The 18,141-nt window shown below is 32.9% G+C and overlaps 1 protein-coding gene across 2 annotated transcripts in view; it reads right to left on the bottom strand.

The window, feature by feature from the left end:
- LOC107453289 (protein O-mannosyl-transferase TMTC3) overlaps positions 1-18,141 on the bottom strand; it is a 234,368-nt gene that overhangs the window by 33,387 nt on the left and 182,840 nt on the right. For both annotated transcript variants that reach the window (XM_043049050.2, XM_016070054.3), the window contains 2 exons: positions 13,384-13,532; positions 7,610-7,696 (listed from right to left, as the gene is read on the bottom strand). In XM_043049050.2, coding sequence (XP_042904984.1) covers positions 7,610-7,696; positions 13,384-13,532 — 236 coding nt within the window. The remainder of the gene's footprint in view (positions 1-7,609; positions 7,697-13,383; positions 13,533-18,141) is intronic.

Genomic DNA, 18,141 nt, shown 5'->3' with positions numbered 1-18,141 from the left:
TTTAACATTATTTTATTCAAATGCAATTTCAAAAGTGATGAGGTACAAAAACCAAGTTTCATTTTATAATTATACAACTAAAAATTTTGCCATTCCTTATGCCATTACTAGTGCCATTTCTTATAGCATTACTAAATAAGATATTATATAATAGTATAAGAAAAAAAATGAATGGTAGATTCAAAATAAATAAGAAATACTTCACAGAAAAATCGATATTTTTGCACAAATAATAATTAATTGGGGAATATCTTAGGAAATGGATTTACAAAAGCAAATTATACAATTAAAATAATTTATCCTTAGAATGCAACAGTGAACTATTTGTTAATATGAAATATATTTCAGATGTTTTTGTATATAGTTTTAAAAACTCAAATAAACATGCATAATAAAATTAGTTACAGTTCCTTGACACAAGAGTTTCTCTATTTCTTCAGTTTGATTAGACCAATCTGAACTTAAGTATATATAAAAGTAAAATATAATTTATGTTTTAGGGCTCTAAGAGAACTTTTGCTCATTTGTTCTTTAGCATTTATGCTATTTTTAACCTAATTGATTTGTTTTATCCACCGTGATTGCTTGCATCTTAAAAAATATCTATAGTTGATTTATAGAGAAAATTACATTGTCTACTTTCATCATAATTAACAACACTTAAACTCGAAAAAAAGTTGTTCGCAAGTATAACACTAGTTTCCATTGCACGCATTTCAATTATAAATTTGGAGTTTAATTAAAAAAAAAACTATAACTTTAAACGCGATAAAATGATTTTATTAAAATTTAAATCAAATCAGTAAAAATAATATTTCATTTATCTATTTAATTATTATTTTTTTTTAACTAAGAAATTGAAAATAAAAAACACTTCTGAGAAAACTCCAAACAAGTCAATACAATCAATGTATCAGAATACGTCATCAGGTCAATGCCCTTCACAGTCATAAAATTTTAAAATTAAATTCCAGCTTAGAAGTTCAGATTAAAACTAAATTTGAAAGATTTAATTAAAATTATTACTAAATATTGCAAATAGAATTTTGTGTTTTAATATTTGAGTTACATGATCTTATGAAAACACAAAAACAATGAAAAAAATTGTAATAAAATAGTGAAAACAATTCTATCCCTTGTTTATAAACGCTACGCAAAAGCAATTTGGCGACAGAGCAGGTTTGACTTCAAAGTTTCCGCCAAGAATGTCAAGCGGTGCCGAAACCGTGAGCATTTCCGTGAGTGCATCCAGGAGACAAGAGAACTCCTTGGGGAAATTTTGTCTTAATTGGGAGAAATTTTGCCTCCGTGAAGAACTTTTTGATGGAACTTAGCCGCATTTGCGTTACATGGAGGGGAAAACCACGAAAACTTTCCAAACTTTTCATGACGGCAAGGGAACTCTAACCCACGATCCGTCTACCAATGAGGATATTTTACGTCAGCACTGGCATTAGCCATTGCTGAGATTCGAACCCGGTTCGAAGCATTGGAAGGCGAACGCTCTATCCCCTGAGCCATCATGACTCACCATAATGAGTATAAAAAAATGGCTACTCCAAAACATTTCACCCTATCTTCTAATTAAAGTGAAAGAGTGGTTAGAAAAAAAAGACAGGAATTTTCAGCCCATTTAAGCCATTATCATATCACATCTATGCAGAACGTCCTTTTCTAAAAGAACTATTTTTTCTTCTATTTTCCCCTAACTCTGTGAAAGCCGAGGAGGGGACAATAAACGTCGCCAGAGGAATTTCTCGTCGTAATTTCCAAGTAATTTCTCCAATCTCCTCAACAATTCTTTTACGTGATGGTGGTAGGCGTGGGAGAGCAATCATTTTCCTGAAAAGACATACAAGTCCAAAAGTGTTGTCTGCAGGGATGGGACATGACCATAACGAGCAGAAGTTATGAATTTAGCGAAGATTTTCTGCTTAAGTGGGGGACATTCGTCCTTTACCGTTCCATGCTCAGACGAGATAAATATTGTTTATGGTTTATATGTCACTGATTGCAAAACGGAGCAAGTTTATGGTGGGTGGACGAATATAAACCAAATATTCTAGAATGATTTATTCGGCAACATTTTTGTTTCATTAAAGAATCAGCACCCCTTGTTAAATGCAGCGTCATACAATGACAGTTTTTCCCTTTTAATTGATCACATACTTTTTTTTATGATAAACACCTTTTTTTTGAAATGTTGACGACTCGTAATCATTTTGTTAAATAGTTTGAAGTGGAAAAAAATTCTTTCCGTAGACTCTAAATGACTCATTATATAATAATATTTTTTTAACTACCTAATTTCATTCAAATAACTATTTAATTTATAAATATAGGGCAAAACGTTAAATTTATGCATTAAAGTGTTTTTTACAGTATTTTTGGGCATTTTTTCTAGTGATTTTTGTAGTGCACTAAAGGGAATATTTTTATTTCTATGACAAGACGAAAATTTAGGAATTATAAATCAACATTAAATACTTAAAGTTTTTTTTAAAAAAGAAAATAATAATAAAGGCCTATCTCTGTGATTCTATCATTTTTTGGCGACATTCGGAAAAAGAGAACCTCGCTCTGATTGTAGACTATGATTCAGCTAAACGGGCCGAAATAGAGAGTGGGCACGATTTAAAAGTTTATTACACTCTTGAGCATTTAGTTATGGAGAATTTTCATCCCCTTTTATTCTTATGCCATTTTTTATCCACTTTTATTGCATCTATATATCAATCTGGGATCAAGGAGAGAGAGAGAGAGAGATTTAGTTTTTTACCTTCTCTATCTTTCTCTTCACAGTAATATCTGAGTTAGTTAAGTTATCACGAATCGATTCAATCCTTACTTGGCAGCTCAATTTGTCTTCCGAGAATTTACTTTATTCTCCAGTATTTATTTATTTATTTTTCGCTGATCAGGGAATAGTTGGAGATTAATGTTAGAATTCTTTAAGAGTGTATTGATTTCTCAATTTATTTATTTTTTAAAATTTATATAAATAAATAAGTAGTAAAAGTAAACAAAAATACAAATGAGTAAACTTAATGCTTGTAAATTTTAAAGTTTTCCAACTTTCCAATGAAAAACATGAAATCTTTAATAATTTGTTTTGAAAAAATATCAGGTTTGCAGTGTTACAAATATTTTTTTTTTTTTTGAACTTCAACATTTCATTCGAGTTTCTATTATTTTCTTTTATATATATATTCCACTATACGTATCCACACTTTCGGAATGATAGTTAATAACTATTGATTTTAAAAATGCTTGCAAAAAATGAAGCAAAAAAAAAACTATGGAAATGTGAGATAGATATTTATTATTTAAGTATGAAAGGAAAAAAAGTGGTTTTCACTCTCTGACAAATCATCAAAACAGTATCTACAAAAGCAAACTAACATTAGAAATAAATTAATTTTGCATGAAGCCATAGGATGGTTCCTAGAAAAGGAGAAAGTTATTCAGTCTCATTTGGCAATTGAACTGGTTTTTGATGCATTGAATCACTTCAAGGCTTCAATATTAGAAAGTGATGAGCTGAGCACCAGAATTATTAAAGCAGACTAGAAAGTAGTTTATTTAAGACGATATATATTAAAAGGAACATCACTGACAGAACAATGCAAGCAACTTATAAGCAGCTGCTGCCATGATATCAGAAACAATAGTAACAAACCATAGAATAGCTTACATGCGTAAATGAGGTGTTCCGTGGAACCGTGGGAAGTTCACAAGGGTTCTAAGAGTTAAAATGTATAATTAGATGGATGACGCTCCACACCTGTCAATCTAACTGTTGAGCTGAAAACCTAATTTTTAAGACTTATATTGATAATACTTTACAATGAAAAAAGTTCCTTCTGCACATCTTTAAGATAAGTTTTGATCTTTAAGATTGTTTTTGATGAATGAGTTCGCAATGACTAATAAACTTTTATTCTTAAAATCTTGGGGTTTCGTCTGAAGTAGGTTGCTCACTTGGGGATTTTTAGACAAAAGTAAATGGTAACTGCTCCGTGTCACAAAATTCACCTAAAATTTTTTTGTGTATTAATTTCTCTCATTCGCATGAATGTTTATGTTTATGCTGAAAATAAAACAAAAAAACGGAAATCTGTTACAAAAACAATACTTTAAAAAATGAAAATCGTTCCATCGTTTTCTTGCATGGCAAGTGAAGTTTTAATAAAGACTTTTTTTGTACAACTCACAAAATAAAATGATAAAAACGACTTCAGTTGAAAGAAATTTATCCTTAAAAGAATGTGTGTAATGAGAAAGAGAATTAAAAAAAATATTGGTTTTTATAAAACAAATACTAAAATAAAATATTAAAAAAAAGAGAAGAAGGACGAAGCATCAGTCACAACACTTTTAGCCAAAGAAAACACTGCTGCATGTCCATCGGCAATTAAAGGACATGNGTTGAAAGAAATTCATCCTTAAAAGAATGCGTGTAATGAGAAAGAGAATTAACAAATACTAAAATAAAATATTAAAAAAAAGAGAAGAAGGACGAAGCATCAGTCACAACACTTTCAGCCAAAGAAAACACTGCTGCATGTCCATCGGCAATTAAAGGACATGGACAACCATTTTTCTTTTTCACTGCTTCCCCCATCTCCCTCTCCTCCAGAAACAGTTCGCGTGCTTGTTGAAGGGGTGAACAGCTGCGGCGAAAGTGGGCGTCACACGCAGCCCCGGCAAAGGAAGAAGGGGTGAGAACGTAGAGAGGGCGCAAGTAAAAGTGACAGTATGCCTCTAAGAATCAATGGAGGGTACAGCAGATGGGAGGATTGTTCTAAGAGTAGTAACAGTCGCTTCGAGTTTTAACAAACACTCTTTAACGTGTTCCGTAACAAGGGAATGGTTCGGACTGCTCTTTTTTTCTTCTTAATTCGAACCGGGGATATTAATTCATTCATAATTGTAGCATTCGAAACTACCATCCCAATTATCCAAATATTGAAAAGTCCCGCATATACGAGACTAAACGGGAAAAGTTAATTGCATTTGTTTCTGTCTTTGAAGCCAAGATATCATACAATAGTACAAAGATTAAAGTGAATGTGAAAATGACCCTTTCATAATTCATGCAATGAATATGCAAGAGGTGCTCAAACAGTTTGACGCAGGAATGGAAATTTCAAAAGCATTTAAAATGTTGTCACGTGCATGCACAAAGAAAAAGAGCGAAAAGCAAGAAGTGGATGCAGGTGAATCGGTTGAAGGTTGTGCGGGCAAAAAATCGCATCAAACTTAAACGAAAGTGAAGAAACACTCATTTTCGTTACCAATTAAATAAACGACCTCAGAAGCGTTTGCAACTTTAACCCGAAAGGAAATAAAACATCAAATAAAGTTTTATTTATTTATGCAAATACCAGAACATCAGGCAACTAAGTCAATATTTCAAGGCCGTTAGAGTATTGAAATAAAAGGGTTTATTGCACCGCATTCGGTAATTTGATTAAAATTCATAAGTTGTCAAGAGTCACAAAGAGGACAACCAGGAAAGTCCTTTACAGCAATTTTTTTTTAAATGGGCATTTATGCAATCGTGACCAGTTAAAAGGCAGAATAAGACTACGATCAAATAGTGTTTACGATCGTTTTAAATAGTTTTTGAAACAGAAAGGAAACAGATGTTGAACCATATCAAGCATGTCAGACGGTTGAAGGAGGGGAAATTGACAAATTCATATAATAAGACTTAAATTAAATAACACAAGGCCTGTTTCTATTTTTTACTATACTCATTGAAAACGTGTCAAAGAAAAATGTGTTACAGAAAGAGGCTTTCAAAGATTTATTGCTAAAGGTTTATCAAAATGGACAAAAGTGATTTGAAATAAACTGATGTTATTTTGAGTGGGAAAAGTTTGATGCAATCTATTAACCTAGCATTTCAAACAGACCTTGTTGCAAAGAAAGTTTCAAAACTCAGAAAGATAATTCAGGGTAGATTGCAACTTTAACAGCATTCATTTTATTCTATTAATCATGGGGAGATTTAATTTTTTTTGGAGATTAATTTTCTTCACCAGTTACATTGAAACTAACTAGAAGTAAGTGCTTTGATATTGTTAAAAAAAATTATCTGAATTTTTTATTTTGAATATGTCATGATTATTTTTTTTATTTTTTTTGAAACTTTTAAAAAGAATAAGGGGAGAGTTGTAAGTACGCCAAGTGAAAGCAGGAGCCCCATTCATGGGATTAGCAAACATTTATATTGTATTTCGTAATAGATATTTGTGATAATAATATTAGAGAAATTTTACCTATGAATGAATACACCCGTTCGATATTTTGGCAAATCTTATGTGAATTTGCAGAAATTAAGATTGCACCATTTTTTTAAATATATTATGTAATGCAGCAGACCCGATTTCGGGTTTACGACTACAAATGTTCAGATCTGTAGCCTTGTAATCCTGAACCCAATACAGATGACGAGGGAGCTCCTGTATCTAGGTATTGGTAGAAATTTTCCATCGTGGAGGACTTTTTGATGGAACTAACTCGCATTTGCGCTTCATGGAGAAGAAAACCACGAAAATTTTCCTAAAAATGTTTGCCTCTTAGCCCATGAAATCCAATCATCTGATCAAAAGTTATTCAAAGTGTTTCCCTTTTTTCGCACTACACCTAGCATTCAACGCGTTGTAAAAATAGCTCACGGTGATTCGATCGCATTTATCCATATCCTTCTGGGTGCTCTTTTAATGAATGAATAAAATTTGAAAAAATAAAACTTTTAAAAATTTTTATATTATAACCGTCGTTGAACAGCTGACCCAATTTTTGGGTCTACGACTACTAATGTTTAACTCCATAGCCTTGTAATTTTGAACCTAATTCAGAAGACAAGGGAACTCCTGGATCAAGTAGTGGGAGAAATTTGGAAAAACACGAAAACCTCCCACGGTTTGCCTGATGCCAAAGGGATTCTAACCCATGATCCGTCTACCACTGAGGATATTTTACGCCAGCACTGTGGTTGACGCGATCCGGGTGCGGAATTCGTATCGACCAGCCATCGCCGGGATTCGAACCCAGTTCACATCAATGGAAGGTGAATGCCCCATTCCCTGAGCCACCACAGCTCAAGATTGCACGATGGGGTGCAATGTCAATCCACATCCTAGTAATGAACCCTGTTAACGTAATAATACGGCTAGGTTATCTACAACTTGACCCATGTTGACCACAGAGGTCTCTGCTGGTTCTCCTGTGAAATTACAAGTGGTCTGCCTCAGGCCATTACGGTCTAGATGAAAATAAGTTGCCGTCTTTCGACTCGCTACTGTCCATGACTGTACATCAAACTATCTGCATCTGATAAACACTGTTCGAAGCACAATTTAGAAATGGTGCAGCATAGAGGAAGAAATGGATGCCCTTCACTTGAACTGTTACCCAGCTCTCAATGTTGGTACTCTTAGAGAGAAATATTAGGAGGCTAGACACAAAACAGATTCTATGGACTGTATTTATTTCATTTTTTAACTTTAGCAGAGAAGAAATTAAATAAGCAATTTCAAAGCAGCTTGAAAATGCAATTCTCTTTCGATTTAAGAAAAGTAGTGAAAATGAAACTCACCAGTCATTATTCCTTCCAATTACTTTTAGGATGTTGAATGCAAGTAAAAGAATCAAACTGAAAAGACCAATCCATCTAGAGTTCTTGCTGGAAAAGAATATTTTTTTAAAAAAAAACTACACTTGTCATATTTAGTAAAACTTTATTTTCAATAGCGATTTTCAATGAAAAATATTATACTACATTAATTCTATAAGCATGAAAGAAAAAGATAAAATACTGAATTAATCTTCATGACAAATTTCTTCATCCCCAAAATGGGATTTTCAAGTTTTAAGATAAAAAAATTTGCAGTTTTAGAGGTTTTCCGAAGCTATACCAATAATAGTAAAATGACGGTCCTTAGAACCTTTATTGAGCCAAGGTTCATGAACATTGATCCAATGAGGACCGGAGTTATTAGGATAAATTCAAAGGGAAAAACGTACTGCTTATTCAGAGTTAAGTACATTTTTGAGAATGATTTTATAGTTTCATGCATCATCAGCTTTGTAGAGTGCTTTAACACACAGATATTTTATCATATCATATTTTAAGAAAATGACCATTATCTTAAAAGTTATCCTGGATGTTACGATTTGTTCTTATTTTGCATATATTTAATTAAGAAGCCTATATCAGCTCAGCTATTTCAACAGAAAACGGAAAAACTAAGCAGTCTCTCACTATCATTTTTTTTTCTCATTTCACTTAAAATGCCAGCGTCTTTCGAAAGCACAGAGTTGAACATATGCACCATTATTTTCAAAGAAAAAACTCAGATAGGTTTACCACTTAATAGAAATGCATAGTATTGTGCATAGGGTGGTAGGAGTATGTTCCGCGATCACAAATTGGGAGTATATTTGAGACAGAATAAATGATTGCTATTCAATCAACTGTTCAAAGATTAAAGGCACTCCGCAGGTCATTGTGTGAAATTGGAAATTCTCACTGACATTTGTTGGCCAGATTATTGAATAATTGGAAGAGAGCTTCGTAAACGGCAAAATCTATTGGCACAAAGACTATATCGAAGATAGTGGGGGAGCAGAGCCATATCCCCCTCCAAAACAATCTATATCAACAATTCACCCACGAATGTCGCTAGCCATATTGATAATTATTGACCATGTGGATGGATTGAAAATTTTCTAGATTTTATCTCATGGAAAATAACTTAAATGTACTTTCGCCATAAGAAGAAACAGGTCCGTCATTACCATAAACTATTCTTAATAAGAAAGATGTTCGTTAATAAACTAGCTTCCCACAATTGCTTTCGCAGTTCTTTTCGTATTGATTCGATCATTTACTTATTTATACGTAATCCATTCATATTAATGTGACCACTAGTCAAATGTCGGAATAAATATCTTTTTACAAGTGAACAGGCATTGGACTATGTGCAGGAAGAGAGTCAATTAGGTTCTTGAAGATGTTCATTAGAATGTTAAGTCTTACTGAATCCAGTGTTGTGCGCTAGTTTCACATTTCAGGATCAATTGCTCGAACAAACCAATCGGGGTGGTCTCACAGATTCTCTATTGGACGTTCGGAAAATTTGGTAGCCGGGGGAATACGGTAATTTCAACCTCGCACTCTTTGAACCACGTACGTACATTGTGAGCTGTAATATATGCTGCATTGTTCTGCTGGTAGACGCCATCATCCTAGAAAAAATAATTCGCATGTAGAAATGGACATGGTCCGTAAAGGTATATAGGGCAGTTAAGTGCTTGTGTTGATCCATCGTGCTTTTCACAGTGATGAGTCCATCTCGTGAATGACACAAAAACATTCACGAGACCATAATGCTTCCTAATATAGATAAGACATTTTCGGAATGTGTTACAGTTTGTTGGCTTTCAGACGTTTCACGTCGTATAAGTCAACGTTTATGTGTTCAATGAAGCAGCATACAGCGTCATTCATCGGGAAAATCAGCTGCCGGCACGTCCAGATACGGAAATGAAATAATCCATTTTTAAATAACATCGATTTTTGGTCACTGGAAACAGAAAATCCATTGCCATTTAAAACCATTAACACAACATGTATTTTTAGTCATTATATTATGTCACTATATCTATTTTTAGTCACGTTGAACAATCATAAAAAACTAAAACACTTTAATTTCAAAAGTTTTAGCTAACTTAAAAATTAAAAAATTCGTAGTTTTTTCTATTTTTTATTTATTTTAAATACGATGCAAGCATAATATATTAATCCATTTTTAAAAATCTTACCCCGTTTTTATTCTTATTACATTGAGCAAGTTTTCCGCATTAAAACGTTTCAAAACTTAAAAATAATAATAATAATAATTCACTCTACTACGGATGCTTTTGCCAGCTTGTCATTGCCGTTTATGTACAGCCTGATGAGCAGTCCCTTTGTTAATAATATTTCTCAATGTTAATAATAATAATTCTTAAGATCCAACAGATGGCGCTCTGAGCAGTAATGTAAAAGGGTTAATTGTATTCAGTTTCTTCTATGTCACTGTACCATGAACATCATTCCTTGTTTTTGTTATAAAGTATTTTATGTTAAAAGCGTTTGTAATACTTCAAAACCCCGAAATAATCGCATTTAACATCCGTGTTCAGATATGTACTCTGTTGTTAAAGGACACCATTTTTGAGCGCGACAGACAGATGAGTCACATTTCCGGCAAGAGCAGTTTTGTTCCAAGTAATCAAACAGATGCACGTTTTGTGATTTTAGTTTCTTTTATTTTTGTGCTCACGTCTTGGAAATTCTTGATCACATGAATTGAAACAGAGTAAAAAAGTACACACTCGTCTTTTGAAAATTAAAATATAAAGATGATTTGATAGTACTTCGTGCACGTAGTTTGTAAATAGTTAAAAGTTGTAGCTCACATTTAAAATAAGTGAGAAGCAAAAATGAACTGGAATTTTTCATTCTATAGAACTATCATTAAAGTTACGAAAAATGAAATTTCCTAAAATTAACAGCGAACTCTAGATCTAGCGAAACCAATATATATAATAGAGAAAACATGGAAAAAAGACATCAAGATTTTTTTAAGGAGAATAAAAAGTAGTTCTTATGGACTAATGGAAAAAGTTAGATTTGAATATCTCAAAAATTTATCAAGTGTCAATCAACTTTCCAAATAGTTTTTGTTTTCTTTAAAAGAAAGCTCAAAATGATCAGAGGTTTTCCGCAAATTTTATTTTGTTCTTCCTCTCCGGTAGATATAAGGTTGTGTAATTCACAAAATTTAACTACTGTAATGGTTGTGTAGTACTACAAAATGTAATTTGAGGAATGTAATTCCTGATCAGGAGCTTGTTTTTAAACGTACAAAAACTATTTGGAAAATTGATTGAAACTATTTACATTTTTAAGATATTCAAAATAGACTTTCTTTATCAGTTACTAGATACAATTCACTAAGAAATTACGAAAAACATTTTTAACTTTTTTCTGCGCATGCACAGTACAAATAAATTACTTTAAATCCTAACATCTTGCAAAATTTTTAACAATTGTTTTTTTTTTAAATTTTGAGACAGTAAATTTTTAATTAATTTTAAATTACTCTAAAAATTTTGTTTAATATTCCTGAATCTTTTCATAGTTATAGAAAATAGATAATTTTTGGGATAATTTATTTATTAAAAAAGATAATTTTTTTTAATAAAAATGACCGTAAATAATTTAGCTAGGTTTATGAAATATCAGGCAGTTATTCTAAGTAACAACTAAAATAACTTATATGAGTTGCAAACTCATTGCTTGATTTTCTGTCATTGGGCGTACAAAAATACTTGTTTTATTTTGCAATTTATTGCTGGTCATTTGAACCTCTGAAAGCTTTAAGCCTTATTACTGAATTTAAAAAATTTCATGACCTAAACACCTCTAAATTTATGAATAATCCTTTAAGTATTTCTTGTCAAAAAACGAGTGTCTCTTCCATTATTGTAGAGTAGTGTATATGGTGTTTTGTGCTTCGAGTCATAAATTACAATAGCAACTTTTGAAGTACTGTAAATCAAAAAAGTACTGTAATGTGTACCTTTAAAGTACTGTAATGTTTATTGCAGGTCCATTAATGGTATAAAATGAAGACAGAAAAAATAGAGGCAGTGGGAGAACATCCAGGTTTCACAAGAGTCAAAAGAATAACTGTCTTCTAATTATATGCATTTAGACAGATAATTCCATTATAACTAACCTTCATAAATGTTTTTAAAATTTCTAACAAAGTTTTAAAAAAACTATAAAATTAAAAATTTTTGGGTGAAAGTATGAAAATTCTTCAAAATTTGACCCATCAATTTCAAAGACGGGAATTAAAATCTCGTGAAATTACTTTAATCGATGATGAAACTTAAAGACGAATCTTAGAGAAAAGCGAATGCCTTTCAATCCCACGAGACAAATAAGCTGTTTTTTTTTATTATTATTTTAATCCCCTCTTTGCTCTTACTGTCCTCAGCTATAATTGGTCACTTAAACATTAATTTGCGATTCATGGAGAACGTAGTGTTTCTTGCATTTTTTTTTAACAAGGACACCCTATATATACAAAAATGAATGGTCATTTAGAAAAACCTGTACAACAGAATATGAAATAGTGCCATAATCATCATTAACCTGTTAATTGTTTGCAACTGCTAATTCCTTTAAATTGCTGAGCTTTTCTAGATAAACAATATGGAGGCGGGAAGTAATTACTTGTAAAGTGGAGTTAAGGAAGAAATTATTCAGACAAAAAGCGATTCATAATTATTTCGCAATCTTTCTTAACAGTTAGTTATATTATGATTTTCCTGGTCGAGTTGTTTTGCAGTTCCGCTTAACTTTCTGCAGCATGGAAGTAGCATGTTAAAATCCCACCTGTATGCATCTTTTTTAATGTCATTTTCTAATTTGCACTATCTATTCTTAACAAGAGCGTATAAGTCTTTCTTTTTAATGAACATTTTAACCTGCATGTAGGTATGTCACGATTACCAAATAAATAAATTCTCCGGTGGGATATAAATAAAGTAATACAAATTATAAATATGAAATCTTTGAATTCGAATAAATTGCTCAAAACTTCTAAATTCAATAAAATAATTATGTTTATAAAGAAAAGAAGATTCAAACGAACTGGTTAGAGTTTGTATATCGAATAAATTTATTCGAATAAATAATTTAAATGTATGAATTCAAAATAGTTATGCTCAAAAATAACTACTAAATCGGTCTGTTATGATAAATTGAGTAGCCTTTTGAGTTCACAATTTTGTAAGAACTTATTCAAACAAGAATCAAAAGTATTGTAACGAGCGATAAAACAAACCTTATCTTAGAGTGGTGAACTGAAGAATGTGTTGATTGGTCTCGTCGCTAAATACACTCGCACTCCTTATCAAGCTTAGAGAGTTAACTTTTTAATTCTCTCAATAGGTAGGTAATTAATTTATGTCCCACTAGAGCAGCATAATGGGCGATTGGGTCTGGGAAGCATCCCTGAGGATGATCCGAAGACATGCCATCGCATTTTTAATCCTCTGCAGAGGGAATGGCTCCCCTGCTTTGTGTAGCCCGTTCACCTGTGCGCAAAGTCAAGCACTTTACGGTAGAACAGTTTAACGAGGACCGATGCCACGCACCCTCGGTCCCTACACAGAGTGTTCAAAGTGTTCACCCACCCTCTTAATGACCACAGCCAGTGATGCTTTACTTTGGTGTTCTACTGGGAACTGTGTCTTTACGATTACGGGACAATTCTCTCAACATGAAAATGTGCTTAAGTGGAAACTTACCTCCTTTCGACGATGGCCTGCCACCCCTGTCCCACCAGGATGCAGAATCCCATGCTTGGAATATAGAGGATCCTCTCAGCCACCACAAAACCAACGGGAAAGAATAGATTACTCGCTGGTAGGAAAGGAAAAACCAGCAGTGACAGCCCCTGAGAAAAGAATAAGACTTTTGTTTATATTTCTTTTAAAATGTTTATTTAGAATGAAATATAAAGTACAAGGCATGTCAGGAAAGTAAGTACCCTTTTGGAGTAACTCGTATAAAAAGTGAAAACAAAATATTTTTACGTGAAAGAGAGGGATTAGGAAACTATTTTTTTACATGATGATCACCATTGTTCAGATCGTGATAGGAGTTTAATTATCTCTCTTGAACTCCTTATTTTATAAGCTCACGCTCGAGTTAATGTCAAAATTAACCAAAGAAAGAGAGCCATGGGTTGATGCCAGATTTTAATCTTAAAACTTATAATAAAACATAAAAATTTAATAAAAAGTGATTTTACTTCTTAAAGAGAGATTTATATCGTTATAACAGTTTAAGTATGAAATGATTTTTATCTCTATTAAATGAGTCTTCTTATTATTTCGCTCATTCTGTATTCACATACACTTCTTCAAGTACTGCTACAAAATCATTCATTTTGTTACGATTATTATAGAAATGTTTACATAAAATTACAATACTTATATCACTCGTCAACAAAATTGTCTTTGTTTTTGTAGAAGATACCAATTTTCAAAACAAAAAGTAACTAAAAATAAAAAAAGGAAAGAAAGAAACCAATGAATGCGAACAATCACGGGGATTGACGGGCAAAATGAAAAGGTAAATCAAATAACTGTTAATGATTGTAATAACAAACATGTCCTAATAATAACTGTTCGCAACCACACAATATTTCACGTCTTCCGAAACAACCATGGATACTCCAAGGTGAGGGAAAAAATTGCAATTGTTCTTACTGCAATCTAAATTTTTAGTCAAATTTTATCTTACTTCTCTCAATAACTAAATCATGGCTTAATTACATTGAGAGCCATTCCAGTAGCCTTACTTTTTTAATGATTATCAAAGCCATTTATTGCAATCACAGATGGAGTTTGCGTAGATTATCAAGTCCGTAACATCCCAAAATTAAGGCTCTACATAAGCGACTATGGCAATCTTAAAGTTTTTTTTAAACNTTAAATAAGTAAATTTCCTTTTTTTTTAAATATTAGTTTACAAAAAGGAATCCGCGCGTTTCTATCGCTATCTTTTTCATATCAAATTCAGACACCATTTTTGATTACTTGGGTTTTCAAACGAATGAAATTCGTTACACCTGAATTTTTCTGTGCCCAAATCAAAGTGTTCCGTTATCATAGCTCTTAATATTCACACATGTTTGAAATTCCTGTCTATAGTAAATTTTTGAAAAAATGCGCATTATAGTTCCAGAAATAATATTAGACAATGAAAAAATAACCTCGTCGAAATCTAATGACTTAAAACAATGGAAAACGAGACTAAAAGCAACAAAACCTGTTACATTGCCAAGTGTGACAGAAAAGAGCAGCGGTGGCTCATGGTATAGAGCGCTCACCCCCCCCCCCCCAGCGATGGCTGGTCGATACGAATTTTGCATCCGGCATTCACCGACCACAATGCTGACGTGAAATATCCTCAGTGATAGACGGTTTCTGCGTTAAAATCCCTTTTCAGTCAAGCTAACAGTGGGAGATTCTCGTAGTCTTCCTCTCCATGTAACGCAAATGCGGGTTAGTTCCACCAAAAAGTTCTCTGAGAAAGCAAATTACTCCTAATACTTGATACAGGAGTTCCTCTGTCTTCTGGATTGGGTTTAAAATGACAATCTTACGAAGTTGAACATTGGTAGCAGTAAACTCAAAATTGGGTCGGCTGTTCAACAACGACTACAAAATAGAATATAAGTGAAACGGAAAGAAGTTGCATGCGGCTATAAGAAATATCAAGTTTCAATTGGAAATAGATCTGGTGGTTTGGCTGTTTATTTTATTTTATTATTATTGTTTTTTACTCCAACCATGCTCATTAAGATTTGTCAAAATTGAATAGCGTATTTGTTTTTGCTCTCTTGACAGATTTGCGATGCTTCTTGCATTATCGGAAATAGGATTTTGACTTTATTTCTGACAAAAAATCCAAAATTAGATTTTAAAAAATTGGTGAATACTCCGGATACTGTTGTAAAGTTAATATCGAAACATTTTAGTGTTAATTTGAAAAGTCTTGTCCTCGACAAACAACTACAATTTATTTATGAAATATCGTTTTTTTTTCTTCATATGGCAGATAAGTATTTCTGAGTGTCCCACTATTTGCGTTGTGATAACGGAAGATAAATGAAACATATGACAAGCGCAGTTGCTACTTCAACCTTATAAACATAGATCAGTAGGACAGGAACCAGTTGCTTAGATGAAGGCAAATCGGAAAAATCTAGGTAATATTTATGATCACCTCCCATACCAGTAGTTATCGCATTTGAGGCGGTATTAGTTATCAATATAGGTCTTATTGGAAAGTCATTAAGATGGGGGGAGTAATCGATGAAAGCGATACTGATATTGAAAAATCGTTTGTTCTTCGTATCGCTTTTGCCACATTTCCTTTTATTATGCACTGAGTGATCATTTTGAGCTGGCAAATGGAAAGAGTTTATTGGAATAGTTAAAGGAGTGAAATTGGTTATTGAATTTCTTATTCTTTCTAACAAGTTAATTACCTTTGTTGAGGTTTTTTTTTTCTTTCGTCGGAAACAAGCGATAAGCAATTTTCGAAGAAAGTAACCTCCTCTCATGTGGAAATAAACACAATAGACTACCATAATTTGACACTTTCAAACATTTCTTAGATGTGTCCTTTCAATCAGAATATTTTTATAGCGTCAAAATGTCCCCTTTAATTGGAATACTCCCAATTACTTCAAGATATCGTCTTTAGAAAGGAGTATCGTTTTCATTATCAAATAAAACAAAAATTTCTTCCCTTGTTTTCTTTGTATCTTTATCTTATACATGGGTTTTATATACTTGCCGCTTATGTGCAATTAATAAAACTGAAAAAAAATTTACTTTTTAATTTATTTATTAAGTTTTGAAAAGAATAATATTGTAGTGTAGCCGGCGGTTGTTGAAATATAGGTTGGAGAGAAATGGGAGTCCAAGAAAGGAGAACATTATCTTCTGGCAATAGAAGGTTTTGACCTTCGAAAGTTCATTCTGGACAATATATTTAAATATTAAATAGTGGTAAAGTGTAACTGATCAATTTCTCAGATTGCTAAAAACACATCATTACATTTTCCGATATAATTAGATCAGTATTATCATTTTTTCTGTGAGAAAGGTCTTAATCGGTTGCACGTTAGATATAAGCTCTATTTATGACTTTTTAATATATAATTCTTTTAACATTACATAATATTCCCCCCTCTGAAGAAATTTCTGGTCAATCTATTGGCCTATTGGTCAGAACTTCGCTATCACGCGACTAAATTAAAATGAATTAAATTGAGTTTATTTCCAGAACATATCAATATTATACATTTACATTCAAAATATAACAACATTCATTCATATAACCAAATATTTCAGCATAACTACGAGGTAGAGTCAATAAATTCCCGGAATGGTCGCCTGCATTCATGCGGGTGTTCGTTGGAAGGAAAATAGTTTTTTTAGAGGTTGGCAGCACTAATAACGAAAACACTCAATCTTCTGGAATTGATTCCTGGCACTGTCAGCGTTAGCTGCAGGTCATTTCTGACAAAGCGAAATTTTCATTAGAGCAGCGTGCAAACCTTAATTTCTAAGTTTTGCTCGGGAAATCTCGTTCTGAGATGCTCGAAATGCTGAAGAAGCACACGAAAACGATGCCAGGAAAAAAAAAACAACTATGTATGAGTAGCATAAACGTTTTCGTGAAGGTGGCACAAACATCGAAGATGATCTCCCCTTCCCCCGTAGATGAAAATGTTGCTTGTCAGCACATCTTTCCAAAAATGTTATCCCCTGAACAAAAAGAAGTGAGTGTAAACGTGTGCAGGGATTTGATCATGGTTGATGCAGTTTCTTGAAAAATCTTATCAGGTGATGGTACTCACTCNGATAGGGCCACACAGGTCATTTCTGACAAAGCTAATTTTTCATTCGTCGGGCTTTGAAATGTCGTCTTTAGAGCAGCTTGCAAATCTTAATTTCTAAGTTTTTCTCGGGAAATCTCGTTCTGAGATGCTCGAAATGCTGAAGAAGCACACGGAAATGATGACATGAAAAAAAAATGTGTATGAGTAGCATAAGCGTTTTCGTGAAGGTGGCACAAACATCGAAGATGATCTCCCCTTCCACCGCAGATGAAAATGTTGCTTGTTTGCATATCTCTCCAAAAATGTTATCCCCTGAACAAAAAGAAGTGAGTGTAAACGTGTGCAGGGATTTGATCATGGTTGATGCAGTTTCTTGAAAAATCTTATCAGGTGATGGTACTCACTCTACGAGAACCTCAGACAAAACGTCATTCAAGTGAATGGAAAGCAAAAACATCACCGATAACGGGAAAATTTCGTTGGGGGAAAACCGGAGGAAAATGATGTGAGGGAGGTGTTACGAAGCCGTTATTTACTACGAATTTATTCCTGGAGACTATCAATACAGAACTTTACTTACTAAACTATCAATACAGAACTTTACTTCGAGATTTTAAAAAGATTACGCGATGCAATCAGACGA

The sequence above is a fragment of the Parasteatoda tepidariorum genome, chromosome 9 (assembly GCF_043381705.1).
Source record: "Parasteatoda tepidariorum isolate YZ-2023 chromosome 9, CAS_Ptep_4.0, whole genome shotgun sequence".
Taxonomy (NCBI): Eukaryota; Metazoa; Arthropoda; class Arachnida; order Araneae; family Theridiidae; genus Parasteatoda; species Parasteatoda tepidariorum.
Note: the sequence above shows the minus strand (reverse complement) of the source record. Positions and strands in the feature narration are given on the sequence as shown.